This window comes from Sturnira hondurensis, unplaced genomic scaffold (genome assembly GCF_014824575.4).
Source record: "Sturnira hondurensis isolate 20B ecotype Veracruz unplaced genomic scaffold, ASM1482457v3 Scaffold0008196, whole genome shotgun sequence".
NCBI classification, from domain to species: Eukaryota; Metazoa; Chordata; class Mammalia; order Chiroptera; family Phyllostomidae; genus Sturnira; species Sturnira hondurensis.
This window is the reverse complement of record NW_028080827.1, coordinates 21437968-21455222: the sequence shown is the minus strand read 5'-3', so window position 1 is coordinate 21455222 and position 17255 is coordinate 21437968. Positions and strand designations below refer to the sequence as shown.

At 46.5% G+C, this 17255-nt stretch overlaps 1 protein-coding gene across 4 annotated transcripts in view; it reads right to left on the bottom strand.

Moving 5' to 3' along the window:
- The window catches only part of PAQR5 (progestin and adipoQ receptor family member 5), a 66999-nt gene that overhangs the window by 33219 nt on the left and 16525 nt on the right, over window positions 1-17255 (bottom strand). For 2 of the 4 annotated variants that reach the window (XM_037054239.1, XM_037054237.1), the window contains exon 2: window positions 7042-7208. In XM_037054239.1, the coding sequence (XP_036910134.1) occupies window positions 7042-7092 (51 nt within the window). In that variant the 5' untranslated portion in view covers window positions 7093-7208. Of the gene's footprint in view, window positions 1-6730; window positions 6859-7041; window positions 7209-17255 lie in introns of those variants that run through there. The other 2 variants (XM_037054236.1, XM_037054238.1) reach the window with 1 other exon arrangement.

The window sequence follows — 17255 nt, the reverse complement described above, 5'->3', positions numbered from 1 at the left end:
GCAGAAAAAGCATTTCACGGGAACCAATACCCCTTCCTGATAAGAAAACACTCACGAAAATAGGAATAGAACTTGTTCAACCTAATAAAGCCCATCTATGAAAAACCCGAGGTAACTTCTTGGTGGAAAATGAAACCCTTTCCCCTTCAGATTAGGACTAAGACAAGGATGTCTGCTCTCACCACTTCTATTCACTATCATAGCGGGGGCCTGGCTAGGCCAGCTGGATGAGGAAGAGAAATAAAAGGCATCAAGACTGAGAAGGAAAAAGCAAAACTATTTGCAGATGACATGATCTCACATTAGGAAATCTTAAAGGATTCACTAAAACCAACTATTACAACTATTGTAATAAATGAGTTCAGCAAGGTTGCAAGATATAAAAGCAATATAAAAAAACTCAGTTTTTATTTCTACATACAAGCAATGAACAACGTGAAAATTAAGTTAAGAAAACATTTTCATTTATAATAGCATCAAAAACAATAAAATACTTAGAAGTAAATGTAACAAATTAATTTAATGGTATAAGACCTGCATACTGGAAACTACAAAACATGACTGAAAGAAATTAAAGAAGCCCTCGGTAAATGCAAAGACAACCCATGTTCACAGGTTAAAAGACTTAATACCGTCCTGGCTGGTGTAGCTCAGTGGATTGAGCTGGGGCCTGCGAACCAGAGCATTGCAGTTCGATTCCCAGTCAGGGTACATGCCTGGGTTGCAGGCCAGTTCCCAGAAGGGGACACACCACAGGCAACCATACATTAATATTTCTCTCCCTCTCTCCTTCTCTTCCCCTCTAAAGATAAATAAATAAAACCTTTTTTAAAAAAGTAAAAAAAAAGATGTACTATTATTAAGATTAAGTCTTAATTAATCTCAATTAATTAAGATGTATTAAGATTAATCAACAGATTAATTAATCAGCAGATTCAGTGCAATCCTATCAAAATCCTAGCTGCCTTTTTTTTTTTTTTTAGAAACTGACCAGTGATCCTTAAATTTGTTTGGAAATGCAAGGGACCCTGAAAAGCCAAAACAATCCAGAAAAAGAACAAAGTTGAAAGTCTCTCATTTGCCAAAAATTATTACAAAGCTACGTAATCAAGACAATGTGGTAGTGGCATAAGAAGAGATGAATAAATCAATGGAATAGAACTTAGACTCCAGAAATCAGCCCTGGCATTTACAGTCAGTTGATTTTCAATAAAGGTGCCAAGGCAACCTAGTGAAGGACAGTCCTTCAGCATAGGGTGCTGGAACTCCTTGGTACTTGCATATAAAAGAAAAGAATAAGGTTGGACTCCTTTCTCACTCCACATGCAATAATTAACCCAAAAATGGACTAAAGACCTAAATGAAAGAGATAAAACTCTTAGAAGAAAATGTAGAAGTAAACTGTCATGACCTTGGATTAGCCAAAGCTTTCTTAGATGTGACACCAAAACATAAGGAACGACAAGAAAATAAATATCAAAATTTAAAACTTTTATGCTTCAAAGGATACCATCAATAAAGTGAAAAAAACCAACACATACAATGGGAGAAAATATTTGCAAATCATATATCTGATAAAGGACTTGTATCCGGAATATTAAAGAACTTTTACAACTCAATAGTAAACAGATAAAAATGGCCCAACTTGAAAATGAGTAAATGACTTGAACAGACATTTCTCCAAAGAAAACATACAAATGACCAACAAATACATGAAAAGATGCTTAATGCCACTAACCATTAGGGAAAAGCAAATCAAAGCTACAATGAAATACTACTTCATACCCATCAGAATGGCCACTACATATTTAAAAAGAAAAAAAGAAAACAACTTTTGGTGAGGATGCGGAGAAATTGGAACCCTTTGGAATTGTCGGTGAAAATGTAAAATGGTACAGCCACTGTGTACCAAGCAGTATGGTGGTTCCTGAAAACAGAATTACCAAATAACCCTGTACACCTTCTGGGTGTACAGGGTCTCAGAATTATTTGTACCCCCTGTTCACAGCAGAACTATTCACAACTGCTGAAACACGGCGGTAAGCTGGTGTTCACGGGTGAAGGAACGGGTGAGCCAAATGTGGTGTACGCACACAGTGGCGTATTGTCCAGCCTTACAAAGAAACAAAATTCTGACGTATATGCCACAACATGGGTGAACCTCGAGGACATTATGCTAAGTGAAATAAGCCAGTTACCAAAGGGCAAATACTGCATGGTTCCACTCAGGTGAGGTACTACAGTGGTCAAACTCACAAAGAGAGAAAAGAGAAGTGTGCTTGGCTGAAGCCAGGGGAGAGGAGAACGGGAGTTTTGTTTAACAGACATCGAATGGCAGTTTTACAACCCAAAAAGAGTGTGGTGATGAATGGGGGAGACAGCTGCACAACAATGCGAATATATTTAACACCACTGAACTGTGCGCTTAAAAAGGTTTAAGATGGTCAATTTCACAGTAAGTATATTTCACAATAGAAAAAGGTAAGCACAGAGTTTCCACATGGCCCAAGGGTTCCACTCCTAGGGGTGTCCCTAACAGAACCGAAAGTATGTCCACATAAAAACTTGCACACAAATGTTCACAGCAGCATCACTCAGACAAAAAGTTGAGTCAACTCATGTGTCCACCAACTTATGAATGAATAAAAAACAGAGGTATATCCATATAGTGGGGTATTGTTCAGCCATAAAACATGAATGAAGTACTAATACAGGCTGCAGCACAGGTGAACCTTTAAAACATTTTGCTAGGTGAAAAAAGGCCTTCATGAAAGGCCACCTATGGTAGGATCCCATTTATAGGAAATACTCAAAATAGGCAAATCCATATAGAGAGGAAGTAGATTAGTGGTTGCCATGGGCCTGGGAGCAGGGATGGGGTGGGTGGGGTGGGAAAAGTGTGCCAATCAATACATACAGTTGCTTTCTAAAGTGATGAAAATGTTCTAAAATTCATTGTGCTGATAGTTTTATGCGACACACTTTGTGTATGTAGAGGTACTAAAACCCACACAAGTGTGTATACTTTTAAAGGGTGAATTTCATAGTATGTGAATTACATCTCAACAAAGCTGTTATATTAAAAAAAAAAACTTTCCACAAAGAAAATTCAGCTCTCGAATTGAGTTGTTCCCTCTGTAACTTGACAGGTTGCCATGACTGTAGACAAAAAGGTAAATAGTACTCCCCCCTTGAAGAGGGCAATACGGTGGCCTGCTTATTTCACAGATAAATTCTACCAAACACTCAGAAATGTGTAATTCTAACAGTATAAGTTTCTCCACAGAATAAATAGGCAACACTCTGCGGCTTGTCTGCGGTTGGCATAATCTTAATCCCAAATCCAGGCAATGGCAGTATAAGAAAGAAATTACGCACCAACTCATTCAACAGATTTAAGGATCCTCAACAAAATATTAGTTAATAGATTCTAGCAATAGACTGAAAAGGTATTACAAGATGACCAAGTTGTATTTAAATACAAGGTCGGTTTAACACTACTGATCAGTCAATGTAACTCACCACATCAACATCCAAAATGAATCCTATATGACCACCTCAAAAAGATATGTTGATAGGAAAAAAAAGTTCTGTAAAATTCATTCCTAATTAAAGTAAAAAACATCCTAGGAAATTAGGAATGGAGAAGAATATCCTTACCCTCATAAAGATCATTCACACACACACGCAGAGCTCACATTATATTAAATGATGAAATGTTGAAAGTGTTCCCTCTGATTAAAATCAAGAACACCACCAGGATGCCCGCAATCACGACTGCCATTGTATTTCAGTCAGCTCCCAGGTGCTTCTGCTGGTGGTGACCCAGGCACCCACCGTGAGAAGTCCCGGGCTGGAGAGACCAGCTGCCTGTGGCCACGGCTCCTTGCTCCCAGGCGTCCAAGCCCACCACCTTCCCTCCACCGCTCCCAACCACTGACCGGCCCCTGCCTCCTTTCTTTCACAATAATCCCACTGTTCCATTGAACTCTTCTGGGATCTTCACAATAGCCCTGTGCGACTGGCCTACCAGATACTATCTCCATTTTATAGGTAAGGAACTGAGGCTGCGAGAGTTTGCCCCGGCAGTTTGGCGGGAGTTCCCACGGTGAGCGGCAGAGCTGCAGAGCAAGGCCGGGAAATGCTCTCTTGCACAGCACCTCAGGGAAGCCTCCTGCCTGTGCCCCTGAACTGAGGCATCTGGGACAATGTCATGTGCTTACCTGCAGCTTGCGGGCCAAGGCTGGAGTTAATAAAAGATTCTCAATTTGACACAGAATGCCTTTGTTTCGTGTCAAAGTGTCATGCTATGTTCCATATTAACTTGCTACCTAGCTGTTTCTGTTTTGTCTCTAAATTAGATCTGTGTAGGAATCAATGACTAGATATTGTTTCCATCCCTTGGCTGTTCATTCAAAACTTATTTTTATCCTCACCTGAGGACAAGCTTATTGACTTTAGAGAGAGGGAAAGAGAGGGAGAGAGAAAGGGAGAGAACCACCAATTTGAGAGAGAAACATCAATCCCATTCAGGGAGCATATGAGCCTGCTTCTCTTACACTCCCTGAACGGGGACCAAACCTGCAAGCCCGGCATGTGCCCTGACTGGGAATCGAACCCATGGCCTTTTGGTTTACAGGATATGCTCCAACTGAGCCACACTGGTCAGGACCTGTTTGTTCAAATCTTTAATAACTGGCTAACATGTCCAGGCCTGTTTTTAGGCATGAGGGATACTAAAAATTGGAGGCATACACCTGAGTCCCACCTTCTCAGGGAAGGGAGGAACCAGCCTTTCCTGTGAGGAATCTATCAGCCAGGAATGTGCCAGAATTATGACTCTGACAATGACAAGAGGTAACATCTTTCCTTCATTTAATCCTTACCACAATCCTAGGGAGCAGATACTATTCCCATTTTACAGATGGGGAAACTGAGGTAGGCAGATTAAGTATATTGTCCAAAGTCACTCTACAGACTGCCTTGGGACCCACAGAGTCCACCAAAAGTAAGCCTAATATTTGCCTGAAGTCTCCTATTTAAAATATTTATGCAACTTGTACATTTTTCTCCTTAATATACTTGCACCTGTTTTAACACCAAAAAAATGCCTTTCCCCTCCCCCAACAAATCCTCCCCTAAAACCGCCCTCCAGGTGGGTGGAGCCACTTTGCTTTCTCCTGGGCAGCAGAAACCTTGGGTGTGATGCTGGGAAGCCCAGGAGTGGATGTGGGTACCCAAGGAAGGTTTTGATGTTGATTCTCCACCTCTGACTAGTGCCATTTTACTAAAAAGGAGACTGTTATCTCCATCGTTTACAAAAACTGGACAGAGAAAATGTGTTCATCTTTAACCTTCTGAGGTTTTCTGGTCCTCATCTTTGGAATTCCAGCAGGTTAGCAAAGGTGCCCATTGAGATCACTTTTGACTTCTTTCCCACATACAGTCTGAACCTGACCTTTACCAAAACACCCAGGAAGATATCCGAGCAGGCACCCGTGATCCCCACCCCGAGAGTTCCCATACCTGCCCTGAGGTTTCCCATCTCCGTCTTTGCTCACACTGTTCCTTCCAGCTGGAAGGCTCTCCCCACCCCCCAATTCTACCCTCCCTCACAACCCATCTTACATGTGTCCCTCTTCATTGGACCATCCCCCATCCCTTCCTCCGCCCTGATAAATGTGCCCCAATCCCTCCTCTGAACCTATCTCTCCTTCTCTTGGGACACACATTAACCCACTTTGCAATGGAAGTGCTTATGCAAAGGCAGGATTCGTATGTGATTATTCTCTGAGCCCTGTATAGAGTAACACCTTGCACATAGTAGACAGTCAATAAAAATTGCATGAGTGAATGGATCGAAGAGTCACTGTGGAGAGCAGGACCAATAAAATGGCATGTGTCTGGTCAAGACAGGATAACATATGTAAAACAAGACAGCGTCACTCATGTCAACCAAGATGGCTGCCAGTCAGCATGACATTTGGGTTCAAGAAAGAAACTACCTAAGTCATGCCAGCCACCCTGCCAAATGCCTCCCAGGACCGTACACCCAAAATATCTACACACAGACTTGTCTGCAAAGAGGGCACACCTACTGATAGGTTCTCAGGGGACTTGTGGCCCTGAGCCTCAGAATTTCCCAACTCCTTTGAGTGCCAGAACACAGCTCACAAGAAGACCAGCATCACCTAAAGCTTATTTAAAGTGCAGACTGCCAAAGAGTGTCAGGCATTCTGAGATGACTTCCCTTGAGTCCCCAGGCCCAGGAGACCAGGGGCAGGGCTCAGGTTCACTCAGAACCTGCTCATCACCCTGACCCCTGCCTGGCCTGGGCCTCCTGCAAGAGATGGGGGACAACACCAAAGTACATCCTGGGGTGTCCTCACCTCTAGACTAAGTTCAAGTACCCAGGGGAGGGCCCTAAAAATAAAGCTCTACCCAGTTAGATGCTGCTGGCGTCATCGCTTCAGCTCGAACCTGTAGTCTCAATGGGTTTACTTCAGGATAAAATACAGACGTCACGGGCAAGGGCTATATTGTCAATAGTTACAGAAGCATTTCCATTCCAGATTCGGTGTAAGTGGGAGAATAGGAAGCTCTCATCCCCCGAGGAGTCTGGGGGAACTCCTTGAAGAGACAGACTGGCTGAAGACAGCGCAGTCACCCTGTTGCAGAGGCCATATCCTCGTCACCACCCAGAACTCAACCACTGGAGTGGAGCACCTACCTGGGGCATCTGGTCGATGCTGAACACCCTGGGCAGCTTCAGGCTCAGCATCTTGAAGCCCTGTTGGGGAGGCAGGTGGGTGGCAGCCACTCCCTGTCACCAGTCTTCACTCAAAGCTCTGACATGGCCTGGGGNGAAGCATTTCCATTCCAGATTTGGTCTAAGTGGGAGAATAGGAAGCTCTCATCCCCCGAGGAGTCTGGGGGAACTCCTTGAAGAGACAGACTGGCTGAAGACAGTGCAGTCACCCTGTTGCAGAGGCCATATCCTCGTCACCACCCAGAACTCAACCACTGGAGTGGAGCACCTACCTGGGGCATCTGGTCGATGCTGAACACCCTGGGCAGCTTCAGGCTCAGCATCTTGAAGCCCTGTTGGGGAGGCAGGTGGGTGGCAGCCACTCCCTGTCACCAGTCTTCACTCAAAGCTCTGACATGGCCTGGGGAGGCTCTGGCCAGCGGGTGCCAGGGCTGCGTCCCTGGAAAAGGACAGAGTGAAGAAGTCCAATCATTCTCAGCCAGACTCCAGCTGGATCAAGACCCAGACTGTTTATGGAACATATACTTGCTTGTGATGGCAAAATAATCAGGCTTTCTTAAAAACAACAGCCAAACTAACAGACTGCTGAGTCACTCCAAGAGTGCTGGAGGGAAGCGGTTAAATCGTAACACGGGCCATCATTAAATTGTAGAGCTGGAAAGGGCCTCGGAGGTCACCCAATCCCCTCACATTGCACAGGAGGGTCAGAGGGGTGGAGTCACTTCCCCAAGGTTGTGCCATGAAGGGAGGGCTGGGACTGCTCGCTTTCCACTGCACCCTGTGCTGCCCCTGGGCAGGTGGTGTGAGCCTCCGTCTGCGTCCACCCGGTGGGCAGAAGAGGACTGAGAGCTGTGCTCCCATCACCCAAAAGAAAGCGGCTCTTCCAGAAGCTGCTCGGAGTGTGGTTGCCCTGAGATACACTAAAGAACCAGGCCAGGCAAATCCTACGCACCTGCTGGGGCAGGGCAACTTGGACTAACAAGGTTGTTTAAATGCAGGATTAAGACTGCTTAATAGTTTAATGATTAATGTGAACTAGAGAAACCCAAGGCCTCAGAACAGGCCTAAGAACAGACAAATACAAGCTGGGTTTAGCAAAGAAAGAGCAGAGCTCGGAATATGCCGTAGTCAACACCTCCTTTACCCCTACTATCACTGGGCAAAACCTGCAGCCTCCTTAGTGCCCCCCCCCCCCCGGGGGTTCTGTCCCTGCCTCTGAAGGTCTGGAGACCCTGCTGTGCCTCTCCTGTAGCACCAGCCACATCTGCCTGCAGGGCAAGTCACCTGCCTAGGCCTCTCCACTGTTGGAGAGGACCCTCCAGGATGCTTAGAAACCCAGACGGGTGCCTGGCTCATCCTGGGCCTTAATCAAACACTTACTTGATTCTGCTAATTAAAGCAATGCTATTCATCCTTTGAACTGCAAGTACGTTTCGGTTTTTATGGTTTGTTTCTATTTTTGCTTCTTAGTATAGTTTTTTAATGTTTTGTGTGTTACCTGGAACTATGTAGCAAAATCCAGTATATTTATGTTTCATTGTCATAAATTTGCCTTTTTTCTGGTAAAAACACTGATGTAAACATTACTCAAAACAGTCAAAAGGTAGAAATAACATACATGTCCATCAGGAGGAGAATGGATAAACAAAATAACAAATACATAAAATGTGGTCTCCACATACAACAGAATATTATTCAGTCTTCAAAAGAAGGAAGTTCTGATGCTACACCATGGATGAAACTTGAACGTGCAACGTCATGGGAAATAAGCTGGTCACAAAAGGACAAGGGTACGATTCTACTTATATGAGGTACCAGAACAGGCAAGTTCACAGAGACAGAGAGTGATTCTGGGTGGAGGGAAGAACAGGGGAGTTGTCCGCTGGGTCAAGAGTTTCCATTTGGGGCGATGGAAAGTTCTGAAAATGGGTAGTAGTCATTGACTTGTACCCTTAAAAATAGTTAAAGTGGTAAATTTTATGTTGTGCATATGTTACTCTAATTTAAAAGGTATGTAATACTTCCAAATTACAGAATAATTTTAAAAAAGGAATTTTTTAAAGCACATGGACAATTTTACCCAGGTTAAAAAACAAAAATTAACACTTTGCAAACAACACTGCTGTGCGTGGGCCACAGCACACCTCGGCTCTCTTGGCTGTCCCGGCCTCAGTCGCCAAGCCAGAGCACCGCAGATTCACCCGGCGGCAGGCCACAAGGGGAAGGCCCGGTGCTAGGGGTCTCACGTACACCAGGGAAACACAAACAGTGCTGGGACCACGGCTGGGGCGCTACAGACCTGCCCGCCCTGGTCCTCTGGTCCTCCCTGGAGTTGACTCAATGTCATGGGCAGGAAAAAGAAAAGAAATGATCCCTACTATCACAGCACACACTGTCCAGGTAGGATGGCCAGACTAAGCATCTAAAGTCAGCGGTGACAGGACTTCTGGTCAAGGTGGCAGAGCAGGCGAATGCTGTGCTCGCCTCCTTCCGGGACCTCATCAAAATTATACAACGAACAACCTGGAGAATCATTTGAATGTAAGTTGAACAGAACTCCTATAACTAAGCTTATGAAGAGGCCACATGGAGACTGATGTCAACGGAACTAGAAAAATGAGTGAGAGGCAATAAAAGTAGTATATGATTCATCCATTTCTTCAGCCAGTGCTCACTGCATTTTTGTCAGGTGGTGAGTCAGGGCAAGGGCTACTGTCTAGTTGATAATTCTGGGTGGGCTGCTGCAGCTTGAAGGAAAAAGTGAGAATTTAATGAACATAAAAATAGTAGCTGTTTTTCACACAAAGACTTGTGGGCACCCTCTATCCCGTTCTATTTTTTTTTTTTTGTCACACAGGGAAAAAGGATGAATAAGATAGTCCCTGTTCCCAAAAAATGTACGAAGAAAGAGATGAGACAGATAGGAACCAACTAACTAGCACAAGTCACCCTGAGAATGGGGGAGACCCTCACCCACTCTGCACCAAGGTTGTGCAGGCCACCCTGCCACCTGCTTTATCTTGTTCACGTTTGCCCCGCCCTCTCAGGAAGCTGGCAGAGCAGGTAAGCACCTGGGTACTGGATTCAAGCCCTGGGGTTCACGACCAGTTTGCCATTTCCTTTGTGACCCTGGGCAAGGGACCTAATTCTGCAGGCCTCAGTGTCTCCACCTGTAAAACGGAAAGCACAATAATGCTTTCTTCATAGGGTTATTAGGATTGAAGAGAGAGAAGCCATGTAAAGGGCCTGCAAATCCTTGCTATTATTATTCCTTTTCACTTAGAAAATTGACTTGATATTTTACAGGCAGGAAGAGTGAGGTATCAGAAAGTTAGGGGGCTTGCCCGGGACTACACGTGACGGAGGTGCCAAATGCCCGCCTCTGCAAGATGAGGAACGACTTTCAAACAGCTCACTATTAATTTAAAAGCGCGATTACTGTGTTTATTAATGCAGTGTTTTCCAAACTGTGGGTCACAACCTGTCAGTGTATCATAAAATCGATTTAGTGGGTTGTGACTAGCATTTAAAAATAGAATAGTATGAAAAATAGTAGAGCAAAACATCAGTGTTTTGTCTTGAGTGAAGTATTGCTTTGTGATAGTCCAGCTTGTTATGCACGTAAAGTTATATATATCTGTTACGTAATATGTGCCAACATGTGCATGCTGGGTTATGACAAAAAGTATTTCTTACTGAAGGTCACAGTCAAAAAAGTGTGAAAAAATGTGCTAATATCACAGAACACCTGTACTGATTAGAAGGACCTATGGCTTTTAAAATTTCGTCTGGAGTCACAGACACCATAATGCGTCTATAGAGTTTGGGAGGCAAGCGCTCCCAGATATCTAGATGGAAGAATGGCTGGGTTGGAACCCCTCCTAATGTTCCTCGGTGTGCTGTAGTAAGAACCCTGACCACCTGAGCTTGGAGAATGTTCTAACAGTGGAATCCCAGCTCCTCAAAGCCTCTGAGGAGGGAGGTGTGACAGGAAGGAGGCACGTGGGGCTTGGGACCCACGGTAGCCAAGGTCAGGTCTCCCCTGTGCCGTCTCCTGGATATGACCTTGGCTGGGCTGAATAATTCTCCCTGACTCCTTGTCGTCATCTGTCAAATAAGGATACTAATACCTATCCGGTCAGAGCTGTGGGAAGCTAAAATGAAACAATGGATGTGAATATCCTTATTACTACAAATTCTAAACAAATGCCAGTAGTGTTTCTACTGCTCCCAGGAGTAGTGCCAGTCCTACTACTATAAATAACACCCTCGGGAGAGGGGACCATTAGCTGCAACAGCTTCTAGGAGGGGGTTTGTAACTGAGGTTAATAAAACTATAGGTAAAATTTTGTGTGTGCATGTACGGGCCCAAGTGCGTACATGAACACGTATGCTTGTGTCACTGGTGACAGGGCCATAGACATGGCTTTCTATTTCTTTTTTAAAGAAATTGTTTACTTATTTTTAGAGAGGGGGAAGGGAAACACCAATGTGTGGTTGCTGCTCTCGCACCTCCTACTGGGGACCTGGCCTGCAACCCAGGCATGTTCCCTGACTGGGAATCAAACTGGTGGTGCTTTGGTTTGCAGGTCAGTGCTCAATCCACTGAGCCACACCGGCCAGGGTAGGACCATAGCTTTCTAGTGTGAGCTAGAAAGGTTCAGAAGCACTACCAGCTTCCAGGCCAGGAGTCACTGGGCCGACTCTGAGTGGTGGGCAATGGCGGACTCTGCTTCATCTCTACCAGTCAGTGAATGAGGGCAGGGTTCCTTCACAAAGGCCTGTTCCTGCCCCTACTGCCCCACCCTGGAAACCGGCCCTGCTGTCTCAGAGAGGCATGCCCTCGGCAGGTGTGCTCCAGAGAGAGTTGGCTCTGCAGGCTGCACTGGCCTTGCCCTCTGACAGGAGTCCACACCCAGGGTGACCAGCCTAGCCCCACCACGGGGGGAAAATGGGAGTGGTTCTCACAGCAGACCCACCCTGGGCGGGGCTGGGAAGGCAGGTGGGGGGGACCAGCAGGCACTGTCAGCCCCTCTACCACTGTGGGCCACCCAGAGTTAGCCAGGCAGGAGGAACAGCCGCTCCCAACCCCCTCCCCCAAACTCCGGGGAATCTCCCCACTCCGGCCAGGGCTTCAGGCCTGGCCACGAGCCTTGTACTTCTTCTCACTGTCCACTCTCTAGCTGCCTTTCAGACACAGCCCTCCCCAAAGGAGCCCTCTCCATTCCACCCCCTGCTCTCTCCTTTCCCTGAGCACCTCCAGACACAGTGGGAGGCTGGCAATCACGGACTCTGGGCCAACCGGGCTCCAGCCCGGAGATGAGAACAAGCCAGGTTCATGGAGCAATGGGGCAACACTGACCAAGGTGGGGTAGGGGCAGGTAGGTGATACAGAAGATTCGCCCATTACCTCAGTTTTGCTGAAAAGGAAAGATCAGAAATTGTGAGAGAAAGGTGTGAGCTATTCCTGAGGAGGACGAGGTGGGGGCAGGTGCTATGGGACAGTGAAGCTGGGAGTGGCTGCTGGGGAGCAGGGCGCTCATGATCTCCCACTGCCTCTAGGGCTGGGAGCGAAAATGGAAAGTGGACGTGAATATGCTCTGACACTTACTGATCACAGCACACGTTTACTGAGTGCCTGCTACGTGTCCAAGGCCATGGCAGGATACGGGGCAGGAGAAAGAGGCAGGAGATTGGCACAAATAATCGACAAAAAGGACATACGATGCGTAGTTAGAACCAGATGCTCCGGGGGAACACAGAGGAGGGCCATCACACTAGAGAGTCGGGAGAGACTTCTTGAAGAAATGAAACTTCAGCTGAGTCTCGAAGAGTAAACAGGAGCCCAGCAGCCATGGAGGACAGAGCATTTAAGCTGAGGGGCAGCGTGAGCCAAGGCATGGAGGTCAGGCTAATTCTGGGAGCTGTGGGCATTTCAGCTCGGGCGTGGTGGAGGGTGTGGAGGGTCAGAGGCCAGGGGAGTTAGGGTTGGGGATGTCAGGGGTGGTGACAGGAGAGGGGAGGAGAGTTCTGAGTGGATGCTGGGCAATTTCAAACCCTGGCTCCATCATTCACTGCGTGCCTCTGGCAGATTTCCTGATCTCTTAAACTTGAATGTCCTTATCAGTTAAATGTGGATAATGAAAGGATCGATGGCTCTAGTGAGATTGAAAAAACGGTGGGATCTATCAGATAACAAGCACTCAATAACCGAGGCTATTATCACTCCGGCACTGGAACCATCTGAATTCTGCATTCCTGCTCCCTCAGGTTCCCTCTGCCTTGGGTTCGCCGGGCTGCAGGAAAACAGACTGCTCCCCTTTGGCTCTGACCCACCTCCCTGGCTGGAACTGTGACTAATGGGCACTCCACGTGCTGCCGGGCAGGGTTGCCATGGCGACCTTCCAGTTTGGCTTTTGGATTCAGTGAGTGACCTGAACCTTTTCTTTGTTCCAGCTATCCCAGAGATTCTAGATATTCACTGCTAGGCAATTTGTGCACATTTCAAAGAGGCTACACAATATTCTTTTAGTACGTTGTAGAGAAGAATTGGAACCCATCCATGTTTCTGGCAATAGCGAGCTGGCTGGTTAAGTTATGGTACACCCATGCAAAACTGTACTGTGCGGCTATTAAAAATGTTACAGATCTGCAGTTACCAACAGGAAATGGTGTCATGACATGTTGTTAAAGGAAACGAGCAGGTTATGGAACAGCATAAATCGTGCACACCATCTATATAAAACTGTGTTACATTTAACAGCTTGTATTTATGAACAGAAAAGTGTTTGGAAAGATGTTCCCCAAAGGGTGTGCGGTGGCTCTCTCTAGACGGTAATGGTTAGCTCTAGGGATTGGCTTTACTTTCTTCTCTCTACTTTTCTATAACACTAGTTTGTCCATAATGAGCATGCTGTTGTTATTATTATTATCATTTAGCAAAGCAACAATAATGAAGGCGTCCTCTAACCTTTGGCCATTCTTACGGAAAGTAGCTGTGTGAGCCAACCCTGGCAAGTTTGTACTGCAAATATTTGCACATTCATTGCAATTAGTGGCATTTCTTTACACACCTACACGAGAAACTTGTTTGCCTTTGCCCTGTCTGCTGGCCCAGGGGCAACAATGGCCTTGTAGTCCTCCATTCAGGGTAACTGGGTCCCAGGTCCCGGAGGCAAATAGCGCAAGGACCAGCACCCTCCACAAGCCAAAGCCCTAAGGGTACTTACTCCTGCCTCTGTCATAACCACGGTGAAGGCAGAGGTGGGCAGGAGTACCCTGCACTGGGAGCCCTGAAGGTCATCAATCAGTGAATAGACATACTGAGCACTCTCTGTGTGCCAGGACCACACTAGCCGTGGAGATGCATGGACACAGGGGCAGACAGAGGCCTGCCCCCTCGGGCCTCCTGGGCTCGAGGAAGGGCTTAGAAATCCCAGCCCCTTGGAGTTCCTACAAGACCCTGCTCTCCTGACTCAGGGACACTTTATGCTCCTACAACAAATGGTCAGGTCCCCTCCAGAAGGTCCCAGAAGGCTCCGCTCCTTAGCACATCCTCAAGCCTTCCACAGCCCACCCAGCCCCAGCCTCACCTCCCACCAGCCCTGCCATATACTCCCCACACTATCACGGGTCTCTGTCCTTGAACACACAGGGGGCCTTCACACCTGCATGCTTTTGCACTTGCTGTTTACTTGGGCGAGACACCTCTTCCTCCACTTTCTCTTCTTGATGAAATCCTACCCATTCAAGTCAAGTGTCACCTGCAAGGGTCTATATCAGCCCATCTGCAAACTTCACAGTGAAATACCAGTGCTCTGGCTCCCGAGAGTCAAGACTGGCTGAGTCTGTCCGATTTGCTGATGTGTCCGAGGTGCTCAGCCCAGGACTGGGCGCACTGTTACTGCTGGAGGGGTGCATATTTGCTGAGCAACCGAAAGACTTCTGCCACCCGCCACACTCTGAACCCTAGAGGCAGGGTCTTGCCCATTTCTCTAGAACCTTCCACCCAGTGGTAGCCATGCTGTATTCATGAATCCTGCACTTCAGTGCCAAAATGGTATCTTGTGCTTGGCTCAAAATTTTTATGTCAGAATTTTTACGATCTGAAATCTCAAACCAGTGATTAAAAATGAATGTACCAGACAGTTATGGAAACCTGAACACTGGCTACTTCATAATAATGAGAAACGAACGATCAGTTCTTAAAGTGCGATAATGGCACTACAGCTATGTTTTTTAGAGGGCTCTTTCATGTAGAGAAGTGCACTGAGGTAGTTAGAAAAGAAATGACATGAGGTCTCGGACCTGCTCCAACAGCATCTGCTCGGGAGGAGGGCTGGTGGGTAGGGGCGCATGTGAGAAAGACTGGCCGCAGGGTGACGACTGTGGAGGCCAGGCATGGAAGTTCATTATACGAATCTCTCAATCTTTGTGTGTATTTTTAAAAGGAGACAATCACAATGTCAAAATAAAAAATACCCCTGAAATGTGAAATATGTCCAGAGTTCTCCGATGTGGCAGCAGCCAATGCAAAAGTCTGTTGCATGAATAATTATTTCTCTATTCATAGACTTCCCTAAAATATGAAATATCAACATAGTTTAAAAACTGATACAAGAAACACTGCCTCAGAATCTCTGTCTGAATAAGATAAAACTAAAGAACTTAAGGCCAAACTGGAAATGCTTTAGAAATTAAAACCGTGGCTCCTGATAAATAAAAGACCACAGTCCCTGATTAAAAAGAAAAAAAAAGGCCAAACGGCCTTGTCAGCAGAAAACATTCAAAGATATCTCACAAATTTCCCTTCTCACCATTCCCCTGCTAGTGCAGAGACAGGAAAAGCTTTTTCTAGAAAATTAATAGGAAAAAACGTACTTGTGACATGATGATACTGCCGATATTCTTTGAATTTAAGATTCTGCTTCAAAAGGGATGAACTAAAATTTCATCTTCAGTTTTTCATGACTTGTGTTTTTCAAGTGTGTAGATTTCAATGTTTTGAATACTTCATTTTTGTTCATCTAATAGACACCAGAATTACAGCATCTATTTTAATAAATGTATGGTTACTTGATATTCTAAAACTCTTGGACATTTTTGTATTTAAAAATTATTAAATAATTGGTTTTACTGACTTAAGTTTTTAAATACCTTTTTGATAAAATATGAAGATTTACTCTAGGACTAGGTGATATACAGAGTAAGATGGTCCAGGTTATTTGACTGCAGTGTAACTATTTCTACACATTGTTGGAGCTGGACAGGTGGGCGCTAGGCATCTGGCCCAGGTCCTTATCTCTGATGCACTTTAGAACCACCACTGGGGAGCTTTAACACATACTCGATCCCCAAGCTCACTGCCGGCCGGGCGGACCGGGTAAGTTAGGCTCTCCAAAGGTCAGGGAGGGAGGAAGAGCCCAGGGAGCTGTAAGTCATAGCCAGAGTTGAGACCGCTGGGAGTCTAGGCCGACATGAGCGCAGACCCTACTCAGAGCTGGTCTGCAGCTGAGCCCTGAGAACTCAGGGAGCCTATTCAGTGCTGGTTTGCAGGCCTTCAGGAAGGTCCCTCCCCACAGGAGGGGAAAGGGTGAAGTCCCTGCCAGGTTGATGAAAGGTGAATGCAGACTCTGACTGTTAGAGTTCCCCTCCCCCAGCAGGGAAATGGCAGGCTGCTGGGCTAGGCATGATCTTATCTCCACCATCCCCGCACCCCCCCCCAAGCTTTTAATGTGATCAGGAATGTCAAATCTGAGATAAAGCTGTCAGCCTGTGAGAGCCCAGAGCTGCAGAAGGAGGAAACGGAGGGAGACCCAGTGAAGATGGGGCAGCAGATACCTTCCCACACCCTGGGGAAGCAGGTCTGGAAACCTGGAAGAGGCCAAGCAGTCCTTGAGGACAGAACCAAGACCCCCAGATGGCAGCCACAGAGGCCTGTCTCCCAGTGAGGAAGGGGTGCTTTCCACCCAGAAAATGTCCAAGTGGAGTCTGGGGTGCTGACCCCTGGGAGGAAGGTGAAGTGAGGGGTAGAGATGGGCCTGGAAAAGCTCTCCAGCAGTAAGTCCCAAACCCAACCACGCATCCATATTACTCCGGGAGTCTTGCTGCAAACAGACCAAGCCGGGTAGCCCATCCAAGGCTTTCTGAATCAGGATCCCCAGGCGCAGCCTAGTCATCAAGCACTAATGGTGATTCCCACACAAGGCCTGGTTCTGGAACAGCTGCCCTGAACTCCTGTGACTGTGTACCCTCACACGGCCTAGAACCCACTCGGCAGATGAGGCACTCAGGGCCCAAGGCATACAGAAGTACAGGAGCTAGGGACCTGAACCAGCAGGGAGGTGAAAAGTCACTGCATGCCAGGGGCAGAGGTCGGGGGCAGTGTGCAGAATGGGAGTCTAGTAGTGACGGGTGCCGAAGGCGGTGGGTTTTAGATTTGGTTCCATGTCCCCTCCTGCTCCATGCTCAGGTCCTTGGCGAGCAA